Here is a 19,739-nt window from a genome sequence, read left to right on the forward strand (position 1 = left end):
TCATGTGCCTGGGAAAGCAGGGAATGATGGCCCAAGTCCTTGGGCCCTGCACCCACATGGAAGACCTGGATGAAGCTCCTGTCTCCTGGCTTCAGCCGGGTCCACCCCTGGCTGTTGTGGCTCCTTGGGGAATATACCAACAGATGGAAGACCTCTCTCTCTCTGTCTCTACCTCTCTGTCTTTCAAATAAATAAAAATAAATCTTTAAAAAAATGTAGGATTACAGGAGCCGGAGCTGTGGCATAGCGGGTAAAGCTGCCACCTGCAGTGCTGGCATCTCATATGGGCACTGGTTCAAATCTCGGCTGCTCCACTTCCAATCCAGCTGTCTGCCATGGCCTGGGAAAGCAGCAGAAGTTGGCCCAAGTGCTTGGGCACCTGCACCTGTTGGTAGACCTGGAAGAAACTTCTGGCTCCTGGCTTCAGATCGGCTCAGCTCCAGCTGTTGCAGCCAATTGGGAAGTGAACCAGCAGATGGAAGACCTCTTTCTCTGTCTCTCTGCCTCTCCTCCTCTCCCTGTGTAATTGACTTTCAAATAAATAAATAAATCTTTTTTAAAAAAATAAAAATTATCTTACTTTTCTTTTGTGTGTCTAAGTATATACCAGATATTTTTATTTCAAGGAGCCAAGGCTAAATTTTTTGATTACAAATGTGCCTTTTCTTTGAGTAAATTTTAATCAGTTTTTCCCTTTAATCTTTTTTTCTTCATATTTTGCTCTTATTCACGGTTTTTTCTTTTTTATTCACGGGTTTATAACAAATTTAAAAGGCTCCATGTGTTTGGGGAATAGTACGGTAGTTCATTCCCCAAATGCCCACAACATGCAGGGTTGGGCCAGGCTGAAGTTGGGAGCCAGGAACTCAGTCTGGGTTTCTCATGTGGGTGGCAGGGACCTAAATAGTTGAACCATCACTGTTGCCTCCCAGGTGCAGGTTAGCAGGAAGCTGGAATCAGAAGCAGGGCTGAGATTCAACCCAGGCTCCTGGATTTGTGATGCAAATGTCGTAAGTGGCATCTTAACTCTCAGGCCAGACTTCCCCCTGAGAAAACTGCTGAACAGTGATCATCCTACTCTTTTAAACTGACAAATTTCTTATTGTTTTAACTGACAAATCATACTTTTTTTTAGATGAATAGAATTGGTGTTTTTGTGGAGAAATGTGGCTTAGTTACGGATCTATTTGGAATTTAGTTTTCTTTCTATATATCCCTGCTTGTTTAATTCTAATATAATTTTTAATTATTTTCTTCAGATTCTCAGATACTTTACGAATTCTAACATGTGACACACCTCAGAATAAAAGAAAGCGAATGAAGCACTTTAATAGTACCAGCCCTTCAGGTAATTTTAAAAGTAATTTTCTATCAGAATTTAATGATTAAAAACTCACTTTGCCTTAAAAGGTCATACAACTTAAGTATTCATCTCTGCTGATTACTGGAGATTACTTTGAGGTTGCTATTCAAAGTGAAAAATCGTTTTAAAGATTATTATTAAAGTATTTACTAGTTTTCATTGTATGGAATTTTTCAAAACAGTATAAGGTGATTAGATTTTTTGATAAACACATGAAAATAAAGTAAAAATTCTCTTTACGCTTTTGTCCGCAGTCCAAGAGGGGGACCCTGCAGTAGTTTGCTACTTGGTCCTGCAGAGCTCCCCCTGTATTTTCAGTACAGGGAGATCTTCCTCATGCTTGTAGTGACTGCACAGTTTTTGTAGAACGGCCCTATCAGGATTTACCCATTCTCGTCCTGAAGAAGTGCGGATTTTTCTCTTAAGATTCCTTACATAAACCCTCCAGTAAATATTTTTATTAATATGTTTCAGTATATTGCTTTATTATAAGTAGGGAAAAACAAAAATAATTAAAGGTACAACAAAATTGGATTGGTGACATACCAATATTCTGTAGCCATTAAATTTAAATTTATAAAGCCTATATAATATGTAAAATACCCATTTATGATAAGATACAAAAGGCACTAAAATTTCATATGATATGACCACAAGTTAGTGTAACTTTTTTGGTAGATTTAACAGTTTATTTTGGTTTTGGTCATTGAAAACAACCCATTCAACCATGTGCCACCTGCTTGGTGCAGTAGGAGTCAGGTCGTTGCTTGAAACTCTGATAGCCCACGTTGGAATGCCGGGTTTGGGTTCCTGCTACTCCACTCCTGATCCTGCTTCCTGCCAGTAAGCGTCCTCAGAGGCAGCCAGTACCGGCTCCAGTACTTGAGTCCCAGCTGGGAAACCCAGGTGGAGTTCTGGGCTCCTGCCTTCAGCCGGGCTCAGACCTGAGGCACCCGGGGAGTGAACCAGGGAATAGAGGATCTCTCTGTCTCAGTGCCTTTCAAATAAAGTGGAAATAAATAAAAATCCTTAAGAGTGGTATGCAAAAAGTCTGCAAAATAATCTGTACTTTAAACATGTTTAAATGGTTATCTGAAATTCTGGCTTGTTCAGTAGCTTTGTTATTACGTCACAGCAGCCAATGATCGTTTGCTTCAGTTGGAATATGCCTCCTAAATCCAGCTTCATTGCAGATTCCAGCTTCCCTGTAACTTATGTCATTTGCCCTAGAAAACTTTTCTTTAGGGTTAAAATGGCTGTGTGAAGGGCATCTTCAAGTTTTCTTGAAAAGATATAATGGCAGAGCCGGCGCTGTGGCTCAGCTGGTTAATGCCCTGGCCAGGAGCACAGGCATCCCATATGGGTGCCGGTTCGAGTCCCGGCTGCTCCTTTTCTGATCCAGCTCTCTGCTATGGCCTGGGAAAGCAGAAGAAGATGGCCCAAGTCCTTGGATCCCTGCACCCTTGTGGGAGACTCGAAGGAAGCTCCTGGCTCCTGGCTTCGGATCGGCCCAGCTCCAGCCGTTGTGGCCAACTGGGGGAGTGAACCAGTGGATGGAAGACCTCTCTCTCTCTGCCTCTCCTCTCTGTGTAATTCTGATTTTCAAATAAACAAACAAATCTTTAAAAAAAAAAAAAAAAAAAGGCCGGTGCCACGGCTCACTAAGCTAATCCTCCGCCTGCGGCGCCAGTACCCCAGGTTCTAGTCCCGGTTGGGGCACCAGGTTCTGTCCGGGTTGCTCCTCTTCCAATCCAGCTCTCTGCTGTGGCCCGGGAGTACAGTGGAGGATGGCCCAGGTGCTTGGGCCCTGCACCCGCAAGGGAGACCAGGAGGAAGCACCCCGCTTCGGCTTCAGATCAGCGCAGCGCGCTGGCCGTAGCAGCCATTAGGGGGGTGAACCAACGGAAGAAAGACCTTTCTCTCTGTTTCTCTGTCTCTCACTAACTCTGCCTGTCTCAAAAAAAAAAAAAAAAAGATGTAATGGAAGTCTGAAAGTTTTCCCATGCGCTTGGTTCTTTCCCATTGTTGTGGCTTTCTAGGCAAAGTAAGCTCCAGATGGTTCTGACTAGAATAAATATGGCTGCCTTTCATTCCAACCAAAATTAAGAAACTCCAGATAGACAGTACCTGACTGTGACTAAGTCTTGCATCCCAGAGCTCCTGTACCATTTGAGTTGTGGGAGTGGTTTCTTGGAAGACAAGAACATCTCCTCTTGCTAATGCCACAGCATTTGCAGCTTTTTAGAATTTTATCAATTTTTATTTATTTGAAAGATTTTCCATCCATTGGTTCACTCCCCAAATGCTTGCGGCAGTTTGGGGTGGGCAGGCTGAAGTGAGAAGCCTGGAACTCCATCTGGGTCTCCCACGTGGTTGGTAGGGACTCTGATTCCTTGACCATCATCTGCTGCTCTCTGGTCTGAGCATTAGCAGGACGCTGGAATCAGGAGTGTGGCGAGGACTTGAATGCAAGCGTTGTATGGGAGGTGAGCATCCCAGGCAGCACTTAACTGGTGCACCAAATGCCCATATGGTTTGCACCTCTAGTTCGCACTGAAGGAGCTCCTGCACCTACTGCAGCCAGAGCACATTCAGTGTGGACAAGTTGACCTGCCAGGCCGAAGGTGGCCAGTGAAGAGCTGCAGCCTGCTCCTCACATCCCTACACGTGGGAACTGCCTGGGTGACATTTTCTTACACATTTGTTTCCTCTGGTTGTTTAACATGTATTTCTTGACATTGATCTGGAACTCACTTCTCTCATTTTTACATTAATATATTTTCTTTATTTTTTTAAAGATTTATTTGAAAGGCAGAGTTAGAGAGGCAAAAACAGGGAGAGGGCCTTCAATTAGAGAGAGAGAGAGAGAATGAGAGAGAATGAGTCTTTAATCTGCTGGTTCATTGCCCAGATGTCGCAATGGCTGGAGCTGTGCCGATCGAAGCCAGGAACTTCTTCCAGTCTCTCACAAGGGTATAGGGGCCCAATGATTTGGACCATCCTTCTACTGCTTTTCTAAGCCATAGCAGAGAGCTGGATCAGAAGTGGAGCAGCCAGGACTTGAACCAGTGCCCTTATAGGAAGCTGGCACTGCAGGCTGCGGCTTTACCACTATGCCACAGTGCCAGCCCCCACATTAATATATTTTCTAAAATCTCTCCACTTATTTTCATAAGGGAAATATAGACTTCATTTTAAGAAAACTATTTGTCTTCAAAACTTAAATAGGGGGGCCATTGCTGTGGCATAGTGGGTAAAGCTGCCACCTATAGAGCTGGCATCCCTTATGGGTGCCGGCTCGAGTCTTGGCTGCTCCACTTCCGATCCAGCTCTCTGCTATGGCCTAGGAAAGCAGTGGAAGATGGCTCCAGTCCTTGGGCCTCTGAACCCACGTGGGAGATCAAGAAGATCCTGGCTCCTGGCTTTAGATCGGCCCAGCTCGTCATTGTGGCCACTTGGGGAGTGAACAAGTGGATGGAAGACCCCTCTGTGTCTCTGCCTCTCTGTAACTCTGCCTTTCAAGTAAAATACATCTTAAAAAAAAATAAAAAAACTTAAATAGAATTTTATATAATTTTGTTTATTTAAAAGGCAGAGCAACAGAGAGGTGGGTGGTGGGTGGGATGAGGGAGAGACATAATGATCTTGTTTTCATTGGTTCACCCGCACAAATGGCTACAACAGTCAAGTCTGGGGCAGGCTAAAGCCAGGGGCTAGGACATCCTGGTGTCCCAAATAGGTGCTTAGGCCATATTCTGCATAGGCATGTTAGCAGGAAGCTGGATTGGAGGCAAAGCAGCCCAGACTCACATCAGCACTCTGATACAGGATTCCAGTGTTGACAGTAGCAGCTTAGCCCACTGAGCTACAACATTAACCCCTCCATGAAGTTTTAAATGCATCATTCTACATTACAATAGAGTTTTAGGTACAAATATAATTGAACTGTTAGTGCCCCCTAAAGACCACAGGGAACACACCCATAGCAAGCAAGTTGAGTCAGTTAGTCCTGGAAACAGTGGGAGGCTGCTTTGTAGGAAGGCTGGGCTTGTTCTGAGTTGGGTGTTGTCAGGGGCAGTTCTGGGTAGCTCTGTAGCCGTTATCTAGAATGCAGGCGGGCTAGAGGGAAACTGAAGCTATGGTGGTACGGCCACAGCAGTTGGCCAGAGTAGGGGGCCAGTTGGTGATTTTTGTGGTTTGCAAAATGCTCATGTTCTGACTGTTCAGACATGATTACAGAGTGCTCTCGTTTTAGTCGTGAGTCCTCATGACCACAGAGTGGCCTTATCAATGTTATCTACTTCCCTGTAGGATAAAAGAACCTATGAGCTAACTGCAAATTGCCAAACCACCCCCCCGCCCAAAAAAACACCCACCCAAACTGGAAGGGTTGCAAAACCCGTAACTGTTCTAAACAGCAACTTAAAATTTAAGTTCTCAACTTTCAGATGTTACAATTTTTAAATAATTCTTCTCTGTTGCAGTAGGAACCATCGAAGGTTTTCAGTGTTCACCCTACCCTGAAGTCGATCAGTTTGTTCTTTCCTTGGTGACTAAAAATGACATTAAAGGAGGTACAACTCATCTTATTTTTTATTAACTGTTATATGATAGAGTCATGATATCTTTAGAAACATTCTTTATTTTAGGAATTAGGCGTTGGAGCTACTTTTTCCCAGAACAGTTGTTGGTTTATGATATTTTCAAATATCGCTGGTGTGAGAACATTGGAAGAGCCCACAAGAGTAATAACATCATGTAAGTAATCTTGTTTATTAATGCTGAGATGTATTCTGAATGTTTATAACTTTTTTTTAAAGATTGTTTTTAAATTTATTTGAGAGGCAGAGTTAGAGAGATGGAGAGTCAGAGGTCTTCCATCCACTGGTTCACTCCCCAAAAGGCTGCAATGGCAGGAACAGAGGTGATGAGGAGCCTGGAGCCAGAAGCTTCTTCTGAGTCTCGTACGTAGAAGCAGGGGTCCACTGCTTTCCCAGGCCATAAGCAGGGAGCTGGATCGGAAGAGAAGTAGCCAGGACACAACTGGTGCCCATTTGGGATGCTGATGCTGCAGGTGGAAGCTTAGCCTACTAAGCCACAGCACTGGCCCCATGTTTACAACTTTGAAATAAAGCTGACAATATAAAAATGTAACAAGTTAAACTAATTAGATTATTACATTTGTTGGGGTTTATAATATTCAGAGATCTTATTACATTGCTTCTAACATATGGCAGCTTTATTTGTCCTTTGATAAAATGGCATAGTCTATAATCTTGAAGACTGAAGTAGATTGACTAAAAAGCAAGCAGCAGGCAGGGAGTGGATGTGATGAAAAGGGTGTTCTAGATACCTGTGGAAGTGATTGAAACTGGGCCGATTATGGCAAGACGACAACTCCTCAGTGCTACAGAGCTGGAGGTTAAGGCTGTGTTAACTGCATATAGATAAATCACACATTACTGAGCTACTGGATGCTTGTTAGAAATGCCAGGCCCTGTTTTAGGTAATTTTTTAAAATGCTCCTGGCAAAACAAGAGGAAGTAAAAAGATGAAGTAAAACTAGAAATATAATTTAAAATAATAAAGGGATATAGTCAGAAGGGGGATAAAACAGAAATCTAGTTACAACATGGGAAATGTTATTTCATATTTAATGTCAAAGCTGATACTCTTACATAGCACATGTGCTAGAAGGGGGAGATGATCCAAGTGTGTGTTGGAAAATGTGTGGCATGATTCAGTGCTATGGTTGATATTCTTAAATTAAAAACAATCTTGAAAAGCTCTATTCTTGGGCCACTGTTGTGGCCTCGCACAGTAAGCTGCAGCTTGCAGTGCTGCTGTTCCATGCCAGAGCACCAGTTCAAGTCCTGGCTGCTCTCCTGTCCGTCTAAAGCGCCTGGGAAAGCAGCAGATGGCCCAAGAGCTTGGGTCTGTCACCCGTGAGGGAGATCTGGGTGGAGTTCTAGGCTCCTGGCTTTGGCAGTTTGTAGCCACACTGGGAAAGAGCCAGTGTGGATAGAAATCTCTGTTGCTTCCATGTGTGTTTCCCTCTCTCCCTCCCTCTCTTTAAAAATAAATAAATCTTAGAATTATATGCTCAATACACCAAGCTGTCACCAAAAAAGATCCCCACAGTCCTATAACCCAGTGAAAACTAGTTAGCACTGATGCATCTTTCTAGTCTTCTGTGCGTGGACATTTACAAAAAAAATAAGATTATATCCAATTATTTTTAGCTGTGAAATATTACATGTAATAGTATGTATATGTGTAAGTAATATGCGCCTCTTAAAGACCAATGCTCAAATTCCATTTTGTGCAATTTGATGGACACAGGGAGAGAGCTATCTTTTGGGGAGATCTTCTGTCAGTGTGTGCGTTTTCCTCCTGAAGTCCATTTTGTGTGATATTTTAGGCAACTGGTTTTGTTTGTTGTGTATCTTCTTTCCTTTTTACTTTTTAGTTGAAGATTTAGTCATGTTTCTTTTAGACAGCATTGAGTTGGATTTAATTTTCTATACAGCTTAGGTATTAATACTTTTCTTTTTTTAAACAAAGGATTCTGGTTGATCTGAAAAATGAAGTTTGGTATCAAAAATGTCATGATCCTATATGTAAAGCAGAAAACTTCAAAACTGACTGTGAGTTATTAATTTTTACATTTACCATAAAGTAAAAGTTAATGTTTATATAAAAATAGTTTTACTATCTTTCCGATTCAGGTTTGCCATTACCTGCTGAAGTGTGTCTTTTGTTTCTTTTCAAAGAGGTAAGTGCAGTTTTGTATCATTGTCATTACTAAGTCTTGGTATTATAGTATAAATGAACCAGGAGCAGTGTCACTAAGCTTTTTTTTTGACAGGCAGAGTTAGGGAGAGAGAGAAAGGTCTTTCTTCTGTTGGTTCACCCCCCAAACGGCTGCCATGGCCGGCACGCTGCGCCGCGCCAAAGCCAGGTGCTTCCTCCCAGTCTCCCATGCGGGTGCAGGGGCTCAAGCACCTGGGCCATCCTCTACTGCCTTCCCAGGCCACAGCAGAGAGCTGGAAGAGGAGCAGCCAGGACTAGAACCCAGGGTGCCAGCGCCACAGGCAGAGGATTAGCCTAGTGAGCCGTGGCACCGGCCTCCACTAAGCTTTTTAAGTACAATGTTTGTAACACATTGTTTTCACTTGAAGATCCATCTTGGTGATTTTCCTACCTCAGTATATATTTAATGACACATACCTCACTCTTTACTGCATAAGATTTAGTACACTTTAACCAGTCCTAGACATTAAAGAGGTTTCTGGTTGTATAAACCAAAATACCCTTCTTTCTTTCTGGCACAGTGCTTGCAGCAGACATATCAGAGTGCCCAGTTCTTGTCTGCCTCCTCTGCTTCCTGCAGCCCACATGGGAGACCTGGATTGCATTCCAGGTTCTTGGCCTAGCTCTAGCTGTTATGGTTATTTGGGGGAGTGAACTAGTGGATGTGGGATCTTTGTGGCTCTGCCTTTCAAATAAAAAAATTACATATACCCTTTGCTGCCATTTTTTCCCCCAAAGATTTATTTGAAAGTCAGAGTTACACAGAGAGAGGTCTTCCATCTGCTGGTTCACTCCCCAACTGGCTACAACAGCCAGAACTGTGCCAATACGAAGCCAGGAGCTTCTTCTGGGTCTCCCACGAGGGTGCAGGGGCCCAAGCACTTGGGCCATCTTCCACTGCTTTCCCAGGCCACAGCAGAGAGCTGGATCTCAAACTGGTGTCCATAGGGGATACTGGCACTGCAGGTAGCAGCTTCACCCACTATGCCAGCAGTTTTAATCGTGGTTTGACAATCTAATAATACCACCAAAATTTCTTTCAAAGATCTATAATTTAAAATCTTCCTCATAATATTACAACATTTTTATCTGGGCTCATATTTTTAAACCAGTAAGTATACATAATACTCTGTGGGGCCTTTCCTTTTTAAGATGTATTTGAGAGACTGAAGTCTTCCATCCACTCCCCAAATTCTCCCACGTGGTGCAGGGCCCAGCTGGGACTTGAACCAGTGCCCCTACAGGATGCTGGTGCCCCAGGCGGAGGCTCCACACCTAATTTAAGCATGTAGCTGAGGAATAAGGACATTGTTACTTGGCTATGGTACATGAAGTTAAGGAAATTTAACATCACTATTATCTCATGTAAGCCTTAGTGATTAGTCCTTGGCAGTTTGTCTTTAACAGGTACACAGGCCACTTGAACAGGTAAGTCTGTCCTTGCTGTAGCACCTGCTGGGGATGTTGAAACATCTGTGCCACAGAACTGCAGGCAGTTTCAAATGGGGAGTCTAAGGAGTATCTGAGCCAACTCCAGAAACAGTTAATATTCTCATTCCTGTCGAACTGGTCTTAAGGTCTTAATATGTGGTGATTTCATTATATATTCAGTCTATGTAGAATTACAACTAGATTTTTTTTTTAAAGGAAGAAGAATTTACAACAGACGAAACTAGGAACAATGAAACCACGAGCCCTCATAAACCGTCCCCTGGTGCATCCTCTGACCCTGGCTGGGACAATGGCTTGGATGATGCTTGCTTTTTAGAAGCCACTGAAGATGCTGAATTAGCAGAGGCTGCAGAGAGCAGTCTTCTGCGTCACAGTAGTGGAGTGGATGAGATTCCTGATGACCTCATTATGGAAGTATTACAAGAGTAGCCAACTGTGGACATTACATAAGCAGCTGTAATCTGCGAGATTTGTAACAAAAAATTATATTGTCTGTCAAATGTTACTTGGAAAATAATGTAAGTAAATTTTATTGGAAATTAACTGTAGTATTTAGTCTATGTTCACATTGTCTTAATTTTACAGGTTAAAACATACATGTTTGGGGCTGATTCAGATAGGGTTTCAACATTTTTAAATTACTCAAGACATTATCCTAAAAGGATCATGGCCTCTAAAACTATTAATCAGTACTAAATCCTGAGGACTGGACCCTACTTGTTTTCAGAGGCCGCAGGGGACTAAGTTGGCACATTCAGTACGGCTGTCTTCTCAGTCCTGGTCAAGGAGATTCTCTAATTGGTGGTTGATATTTTGCAAATGATTTTCAGCTCCCAAAAAGGTTCTTGCTTTAAATAACAGAGCTGGAAGGCTGGACGAATCATACTGTTGAAAGAAAATAATTCAGATTAGCTAATATCAAAAACACTTACAATCCTATCTTTACATAGTTCAATCTGAAACCAATGGAAAAGATCTAACTTGTCAACTCCTCTTCCTTTCACTTTTATGATAGAATTCGTAGAACGTTGCAAAGGAGTGGCTCTGTACATCTGAGTGCCTGGGGCAGGTCAAGACTTGGTTTGAGCAAGTCTGTCTGATCTCATGTCTATTTTAAAACACACAACAAAAAACATTAGGCAGGTTTACTTTTACTGGAAGAACCAAAGGATGAGAACACCCAGCTTATAATAGCTCATCAGGGAAAAAAAACTCTAAATCCACTCTAAGAAAACTTTAATCATGGAACTGATCCTTCCAATAAGACAAAATTACTATGCAAGTCGAACAAAATCAACTCATGAGTTTAAACTAGTAAGCCAACCCAAAATTGATTAAATTCCTCTTTAGTTTTCTGACTACCTAGAAAACAGTGGATTTTTTTCCTGGCATACAATTTACCATATGTTGAGAGAATTCAAGAGCCTAATTAAGACACTAAGCACCTGCTCTCAGGGAGTGGAGGGAGGAGAACTTGCTTGGTGCTACAGGTTTAGTTTAGGAAAAGAGGTGAGGCCGAGAACACAGCTGGGAGTGGTATGGTCTAAAGGTACAGTCGCTGAATTTGTTTTAATGAAAGTGGTTGCTATTTTTCTAAATTTAATAACCAAGTCCACTTAAGCTTTAGACTAGTTAGGTACTTTGGGCTCAGGAAAACTGCATCAGTGTCAAAATTTAAAGCTGAATTTAGAAAACAAATCTGGTAACATTTTATGTAAAATTATACTAGGTGGACAACTTAAAGTGTATATTAAAAAGTCCAGAAATGGGGGCCACTGCTGTGGCCTAACAGCATCCCATATGAGCACCAGTTCATGTCCCGGCTGCTCCCTGCTGATGGCCTGGGAAAAGCAGTGGGAGACCCACGTGAAGGTCCTGGCCCAGCACTGGCTGTTGCAGCCGTCTGGGGGCGTGAACCACTAGAGGGAAGATCTGTCTCTCCTCTACCTGTGACTTTCAAATAAATTTTGTAGTTACTTTTTTTATTAATCCAATAATATTGCTTTTTCTTGCCATTTATAGATAATGGCTTTTTAGATACATGTACCAAGAACATGAGCTAGACATAAAAAATGTGGTTGTGCAAAGCCTACTCTTCCCTTATTGAACTCAGTGAGCCCGGGTTTTCCTGTACTGCTGCAGCTCCCCTCCTGAGGCAGAGTCGAAAGTAAAAAAACTCCAAGTTACCGTTTCCTTTGTGTCTGGTTCTTTCTCTTGAAGATCTGAGTACTCGTGATAGAGCTGTTTTAAATTAGATAGGAAATCTGCTGCCGTCCTCAGGGATGACTTTCTCTCCTTAAGTTCGTCGTATTTTGTTTGTAGCTGTATCAGCTGGGGCTCTAACCTAGAGCGAAAAGAAGTACACCGGGTGAAGGATGGAACACCAGGGTGGTGGCTGCTCCGTCTACCTTCAGCTCTGACAGCAGGAATGCATGAAAGGCTCCGGGTTTCAATTTGAAATGTAGGAGAAAGGCAGCTTTCAGCCTCGCAGATGAGCCGCTGGGGCCAGCTGCGTCAGCTCTCAGAGAGAACTTGGATCTTATAGACAAAGGGAATAGAAAAGGAGTTTTATTTTGTTAAATAAAAAAATGCTAACTAAACTCTTGTCTACTATGATGTCACAACATAAGTCCTGTAAGCTGTCCTTTACAGTGGACAAGTGCAGCGTTTTGTTAGACTCACTACTGAGCTGGCAGAATTGGGGTCTGACAGCGAATCCTAGCTCCCCCACTTCTGTGGGGTTTGACTGTTGGTATGTTACCTCTCCGTGCCTAGTTTTCCCAACGTAAAGTTAAAACAATAATATACCTCTCCAGTAGAAAAGGAACTAAAGAAGTGTGTTTTTAAAATATGTAATGAAGCCTTATCACCAGAGATAATAACCTCCCTCACTGATGACAGGGACGATCAATGGGTGAAATCAGGAAAGCACCCCGCACCCAGGGGACTGCTAGATGTAGGCTGTCGTATTACCTTGGCTGTTCTTAGCTGTAGCCTGGGCCAGCACCTGTCTGTAGTCTAAATTTGGAAACCAAAGGACTAGACAACCAATTCTCCCTCTTCAACTCCTGCGACAGTACTTTGTGCTTCACTGTCTTTTCTACCGGCCTTTCTCAGCTGCCGTACACCTTCAGAGCAGACAGCCTCCCTGGTACTGCTTTACTATCAAACTCCCAGCTCACGCAACAGGTACAGAAGAGCAGGAAGAAACACTTGCAGGCTGCTGTGGGCTCCAGTCTTTGCAACCAGACCCCGGCTGGCCAGTTCTGGGACCGTCTGGTCCAGCCTCTGGGAATGTGGATTCACACAACTGCCAACATTTATACAGCACTTAACCATGTGCCATCCCCATGAAGCACTTCTCACAACACCCGATGGTCTGTTAGATAGCATTACGCCTTTATACTAAAGAGGGAACGGAGTTATTAACAGGTTAAGTGACTTGGTTAAAGTTGCACGGGCAGTGAGGGGCCGAGCCTGGATTCAAAGCCAGGCAGTCTAACTGCATTAATTTATGCATGAATTTAATTGGGGTGCCTCTCAGGCCACAGCTGAGAGAAGTCGGGACATCAGTGGCAAATCCTCCCTTGCTAATGGGGGCTACAGCGACGTAGCATAACCTGCCCTCACTGAGCATCCAAATTCAAAGATAACCTGGAGTTTTCGTATGGCACAGCAGCAAGTATTAACGCCTCCCGATGACGTAGCACACTTGGGTTCCTTGAGGTATGTTCTGTCACAGGACTGTTGCTATCTTACCGAAGCAGTTCATCCTGGACTTCAACCAAACGCTGCCTTTTCTTCTTGATATCTGCAATCACCTAAGTAAGAGTAATTTCTTTGTTAATTTTGTGATGTGTACCGCCAGGAAAAGAGGGAACCTTGGAATAGTGTGGGTGTGGGATCTACTTCAGGATGATCTGGAGAAGGTGAGGGGCTAGATCCTCAGTAGATCCCATGAGCTAGACAGATGTGATCTTGCAGGACAGTGTTGTGATCTGTTTTGTATTTTTTTTTTTTTTTGACAGGCAGAGTGGACAGTGAGAGAGAGAGAGACAGAGAGAAAGGTCTTCCTTTGCTGTTGGTTCACCCTCCAATGGCCGCTGCAGCCGGCACACCGCACTGATCCGATGGTAGGAGCCAGGTGCTTCTCCTGGTCTCCCATGGGGTGCAGGGCCCAAGCACTTGGGCCATCCTCCATTGCACTCCCTGACCACAGCAGAGAGCTGGCCTGGAAGAGGGGCAACCGGGACAGAATCCAGCATGCCGGCGCCGCAAGGCGGAGGACTAGCCTAGTGAGCCGTGGCGCCAGCCTCTGTTTTGTATTTTTAAAACTATTTCAATAAGTTTTCTTATCTCAGAGGTCTCATTAGTCACTACCTAATACACTGCTGTTGGACATCCATAAACAATGTAGAAATGACCAAAATGAGATTACAGTTGAAAGAAAAAAAGATGTGTAATTGCCAGAAGACAAATGTATATTTCTCAAGGTCATTTCTGTTACCAATGCAGAGGAACAGTGACTTTGCACTCCTGGATTCGTGGAAGTTTGGTGGTGCAACCTCTGAGGTCATTCGGTCCATTCATTCACAAACAAGCAAAGGGGAATCCCGTGTTCACTGGCTTGTTTCCCACTGCTGCCTACTGAGGGGGCAGAGCCAGGACTACAGGTGAGCTCTCAGGACTCCTAACCTGGTGTTCTTCCCGGCTGCCCTTTTGCCTTAGACAGTGCTCTAAAAGGTTTTGCTTTTTGACACCCACAAAAGCAATAAATGTACATTACTCAACATGTACCCATATAAGGGACCATTTTGGACGTTGATAGCCATTTTTAGACCAACTGAGACATCTTTCAAAAAGATTTAATAGCACTTCCTTGAACATCAACCAAATAAGAGTCTAAAAAGATAAAAATTCTTACACAAAATTCTAAAGGCAGCAAACCCCAAAGTCAGGTCCTAACCACCTGTGTTAGTATCGTGTAGTCACATCACCCTAATTGCTGACGTCACTTACCTTAGCGTTCTTCCTTTTCAGGTTTTTCAACATCTGGGCTTCTTTAAGCTGTATGAAACGAAAGATAATTCCTGTGCATTTCCCAAGATTAATCATTTTGACATAGGTTACATTTAATTTAAAAATAGCATGTAAAATATGAGTAGTGCTAATGACTTTATTACCATATTGCCAGAAAATGCAAGCTTTTCTATGCTAACAGCATACTGCCTCAGGATAAGCTGAAAAACCTTAGGCCAAGAAATTTGTCAGTGAGCTTACCATTTTGATGAGTTCTTCTTTAATATTACAATGAAATTTATTGATGGCTTCTTTACAAATTTTAGATTCTATTCTTTCTCTGTAGAGGAGTTAAAAAAAGGGATCAAATTAGGTATCATGAAGGATTTTGAAATGTGTTTCTCCGGCTTAGCATATGTAATATACATGCACAACTTGGCATGTACCATTTAAAAAAATTTAAGATGTAATATTCAGCCTGTGGTACTTTCTCAGACAATCTAGGAAACATGTCTCAGCAAAGAAAATGACCAGAAGTGCCCTTCACCAACGGATGGGCAAGCCAGAGAGTGGTTGTGCCCACGCTCACACTGTTAAGCAACCCTGCGGTTAGAACCACATCTGACGGCTCACCCCAGTGACCCAGGGACCCTCTTCAAATCACCTTAGCTGGACTACCTCCTTCCTCTTAGAACCATTAACTTAACGACTTTGGGGTTTAACATGCTGCATGAGTTTAGAGGCAAATCATACTCAAACCAGAACACGTGAGCTCCTATATTCAATTTATTTAATTTCTTCTCCAATTTTTACTATTAGTCTCCTGCTTACTTTGGGTTTCCTTTGCTTCTGTACCTGGATTGCTAAGATGAGTTAGATGACTGATGCACTGCTTTCCTGGCATCCCGTATTTTTCACTTTAGTTCAAACACATTTAGTTTTCTGTTAAGATTTCTTCTTTGACATACATGTTCTTTATAAGTATGTTGTGGCCGGCGCCGCGGCTCACTAGGCTAATCCTCAGCCTGTGGCGCCGGCACACCGGGTTCTAGTCCCGGTCAGGGCGGCGGATTCTGTCTCAGTTGCCCCTCTTCCAGTCCAGCTCTTTGCTGTGGCCCGGGAGTGCAGTGGAGGATGGCCCAAGTGCTTGGGCCCTGCACCCCATGGGAGACCAGGAGGAAGCACCTGGCTCCTGCCTTCGGATCAGCACGCTACGCCGGCCACAGTGGCCATTGGAGGGTGAACCAACGGCAAAGGAAGACCTTTCTGTCTACTCTGTCAAAAAAAAAAAAAAAAAAAAGGTATGTTGTTTAATTGCCAAGTATTTAAAAAATTTTTTTCCAGCTATCTGTCTGCAACCAGACACTGTAAGATTTCTATTATTTTACATTTCTTAGCGTTGTGTTTTTTATGGCCTAGATTGTGATCTGTCTTGACAAATATTCCTTGTGATCTTGAGAAGAATGTGTATTCTGTGTTGCTGAAGTAGCCTGCAGTCTATAGCTATCCATAATAGGTTGAACACCCCTCATCTAAAAACCCAGCATCCAAAACGCTCTGAAATCCAAAATGCTGAGTGCCAACATTACACTCAGTTTTGGATTCTTGGATTAAAGACACTCAACCAATTAAGTGTGCAGGTATTCCAAAATCTGAAAAGCTCAGAAATCAAACATTTTCAGTCCCAAACACTTCAGATAAAGGACACTCACTGTTTGAATTTAGAACTCTTGGGAGCAGGGGTTTGATGCAGTGGTGAAGCTATTGCTTGGGCGGCCCATAGCCCACATCAGCGTGCCTGGTTTGAGTTCCAGCTCTGCTTCGATTCTAGCTCCCTGCTGACTTGCACCCCTGGAGGCGGCAGGTGGTGGCTCAGTGTTGGGTCCCTGCCAGCCATGTGGGGGACCCGGACTGACTTCCTGGCTCCTGGATTTGGCCTGGCCCAGCCTCGGCTATTGTAGGCATTTGGGGAGTGAACCACAGTAGATGGAAGAAATCAGTATCTCTCTTCCACCCCTTCCCTCTCCCTTTCAAATAAAATGAAAAAAAAAATTAAACAATAATTTGTATCTCTCTGCTGTATCACTCATTTTCTCCAAAGATACAAATGGTCATGAAGCACCTGAAAAGACACGCGACACTAACACGAGGGGAATGCAGACAGGTCTACATGGCACTCTACTCACTGGGATGACTACTGTAAACACCACCAGAACACGGGTGTTGGCAGGAATGCGGAGAAAGAGACACAAATAACTGGAAGGACATTCCATGCTTATTGACTAGAAAACTTAATACACAGATTCGCTGCACCTCCTATCAAAAGTCCAGTGACATTTTTTGCAGCACTAGAAAAAATCCTAAAATTCATGTGACTATCAAAAGACTCCAGAAAGCCAAAACAATCTTAAGAAAGCTGCAGGCCTCATACTTTCTGATTTAGAAACATATTACAAAGCTACAGTAGTCAAAACAGGATGGCACTGGAATACAGACAGAAACACAGACCAATAAGACTGCATAGCAAATCCAGAAACAAACTTTCACGTACACTGGGGGCTTCTGATCATCAGTGTGGTGCCAGCACTACATAATGGGGAAGGCAGGCTCTTCAGCAAGGGGTGTTAGAAAATCTGCAGGTCCACCTGTAAAATAAGTGAAGCTGGCCCTTACCTTACACTATGCATACTTCAAAATGCACTCAGAATGCATTAAAGACTAAAACAGTAACATCCCAAGTGGAAAAAATAGGGATTGCATGTCACATCAACACACAGATAACAAAAGCAAGAACAGACAAATGGAGCTGCATCCGTTTAAAGCTTCTATTTGCCTTAAAAAGGAAATTCTGACAACATGGCCACCACGTGGATTAACCCTGAGGACAGACGCGTGAAATAAGCTAATTACAAAGGGACGCATATGAAGGGTCTTCAGAAGGTTTGTGGAAAATGGATTTTAGGGCAAAACTATGCATGGGTTTCAAAATTTTGTGCACCAAAATAACTATCTTTTAATTCCATTTTGTTTTTAAGTACCCTCAAATGTATGATCCCACTTATGAGTTACACAGAGTAGTCAAGTCTGCAGAACAAAATAGAAGAGTGCTTGCTAGGGGCTGGTGAGAAGGGGATAGTTTAATGGACACAGGTTTGGGCTTGACCAGATGAACAGTGTCTAGAGCGGGGACCACAACAGTGAGAATCTACTTCACACTGCCGACCTGTGCACTTACAAATGCTTAAGATGGCAAGTTTTATGATGTCCTGTTATCACAGGTACAAATTATACGTCCTATCTTGTGAAGAAGAATTTCTAATTTAATATAGATACCAAATTTTCAGATGTGAAAAAAATTTTTTTGGCCAGCACTATGACTCAATAGGCTAATCCTCCACCTGTGGCGCTGGCACACTGGGTTCTAGTCCCAGTCGGGGCACTGGATTCCGTCCCGGTTACCCCTCTTCCAGGCCAGCTCTCTGCTGTGGCCAGGGAGTGCAGTGGAGGATGGCCCAAGTCCTTGGGCCCTGCACCCCATGGGAGACCAGGAGAAGCACCTGGCTACTACCATCGGATCAGCGCAGTGTGCCGGCCGCAGCAGCCATTGGGGGATGAACCAACAGAAAAGGAAGACCTTTCTCTCTCTCTCTCTCTCTCTCACTGTCCACTCTGCCTGTCAAAAAAAAAAATTTTTTTTTAATAAGAAAAACGGGCCAGGCCTCTCTGCTGCAGTTCATTCTAATGATGATAAACTGATGGATTCTATCAGCCACAAGGTGACAGTCTACACAGGATGCTCAGACACAGCTCTTTCAAGTTTAGTGCTTAAAAAACCTGGCCACTTCATCCAGACCTAGTTATGGAGTATCCTAAGAATGTGTGATGTCTGCATTTCATGACATACTTCCTTGCTTATACACACTGACATACCGCTTACAACGAGCGAGTCTGTTGACAAGCAAAAAAAAATTGTTCAGGCTTGTCACGTGTATTACAAATAGCAGACCCCCAAACAGGTGTTTATTTGGAAAGTGGGAAGTATTCCACGTGGCTGAGAACCTAGAGGTTGCAAAAACACAAGATCAGTGATTTCACAGGAATTGTTTGATGCAACAAAAAACAACGTTGTTTTGTAATTTTAAAAGTCTGTGAAAAATGCAAGTGAAGTATTCTTTATCCAAACTGCCGGGGACCAGAAGCATTTTGTATTCCAATTGTTTTGGATTTTGGAGTATGTGCATATACATAATGAGACTTCTTGGGGCTGGGACTCAAGTCTAAACATGAAAATTCATTTATATTTCATATACACCTGAAACACATGGCTTAAAGATAATTTTATGCGACATTTTAAGTATGTGTTCTGACTGCAGTCTGTCACATGAGGTCAGGTGTGGAATGTTCCACTGTGGCTTCATGTTGGTGCTCAGTTTCAGATTTTCAAGCATTTTAGGTCCTGGATTTTCCAATCTGTCCCTTTCCTAAGTCACTTCCCAAGAACTTAATATGCTAAGGGTAGGCATTTATTTATTATTTTCAAGACTGTTTTTATTTATTTGAGAGGTAGAGTTACAGGCAGTGAGAAGGAGAAAGAAACAGGTCTTCCTTCCCGTTGGTTCACTCCCCAATGGCCGCAATGGCTGGAACTGCACTGATCTGAAGCCAGGAACCAGGAGCTTCTTCTGGGTCTCCCATGTGGGTGCAAGGACCCAAGGACTTGGGCCATCCTCCACTGCTTTCCCAGGCCACAGCAGAGAGCTGGACTGGAAGAGGGGCAACCAGGACTCGAACCAGTGCCCAAATGGGATGCCGGTGCCACAGGCGGAAAATTAACCTACTGTGCCATGGCGCCGGCCCCAAGGGTAGGCATTTCTTTAGCCCAATGATTGAGACACCCACATCCCATATCAGAGCTCCTAGGTTGGATAACTGGCCCTCATTCCCGATTCCAGCTTCCTGCTAATTCAGACCCTGGGAAGCAGTGCTGGTGGCTCAGGTAACTTGGCTCCTGCCATCAGGTGGGAGACCTGGATTGAGTTCCTTCCTCCTGGCTTCGGCCCGGCCCAGGCCCAGCCCCAGCCCCAGCCATTGT

General features: G+C 43.5%; 2 protein-coding genes across 18 annotated transcripts in view; one reads left to right on the forward strand and one right to left on the reverse strand.

The window, feature by feature from the left end:
• LOC103347387 (DNA-directed primase/polymerase protein) overlaps positions 1–10,317 on the forward strand; it is a 36,294-nt gene extending 25,977 nt beyond the window's left edge. For 2 of the 11 annotated variants that reach the window (XM_051830446.3, XM_051830448.3), the window contains 6 exons: positions 1,260–1,348; positions 5,848–5,937; positions 6,013–6,121; positions 7,928–8,010; positions 8,092–8,138; positions 9,824–10,317. In XM_051830446.3, the coding sequence (XP_051686406.1) occupies positions 1,260–1,348; positions 5,848–5,937; positions 6,013–6,121; positions 7,928–8,010; positions 8,092–8,138; positions 9,824–10,057 (652 nt within the window). In that variant the 3' untranslated portion in view covers positions 10,058–10,317. Of the gene's footprint in view, positions 1–1,259; positions 1,349–5,847; positions 5,938–6,012; positions 6,122–7,927; positions 8,012–8,091; positions 8,139–9,823 lie in introns of those variants that run through there. The other 9 variants (XM_051830447.3, XM_089325621.1, XM_089325620.1 and 6 more) reach the window with 9 other exon arrangements.
• LOC127482619 (centromere protein U) overlaps positions 10,131–19,739 on the reverse strand; it is a 131,554-nt gene continuing 121,945 nt past the window's right edge. For 3 of the 7 annotated variants that reach the window (XM_089325623.1, XM_089325624.1, XM_089325629.1), the window contains 5 exons: positions 14,909–14,987; positions 14,648–14,695; positions 13,388–13,449; positions 11,816–11,972; positions 10,131–10,513 (listed from right to left, as the gene is read on the reverse strand). In XM_089325623.1, coding sequence (XP_089181749.1) covers positions 10,400–10,513; positions 11,816–11,972; positions 13,388–13,449; positions 14,648–14,695; positions 14,909–14,987 — 460 coding nt within the window. In that variant the 3' untranslated portion in view covers positions 10,131–10,399. Of the gene's footprint in view, positions 10,514–11,815; positions 11,973–13,282; positions 13,450–14,647; positions 14,696–14,908; positions 14,988–19,739 lie in introns of those variants that run through there. The other 4 variants (XM_089325625.1, XM_089325626.1, XR_016229009.1 and 1 more) reach the window with 3 other exon arrangements.

The sequence above is a fragment of the Oryctolagus cuniculus genome, chromosome 2, assembly GCF_051225735.1.
Source record: "Oryctolagus cuniculus isolate XC-2025 breed Fujian yellow rabbit chromosome 2, ASM5122573v1, whole genome shotgun sequence".
NCBI lineage: Eukaryota > Metazoa > Chordata > Mammalia > Lagomorpha > Leporidae > Oryctolagus > Oryctolagus cuniculus.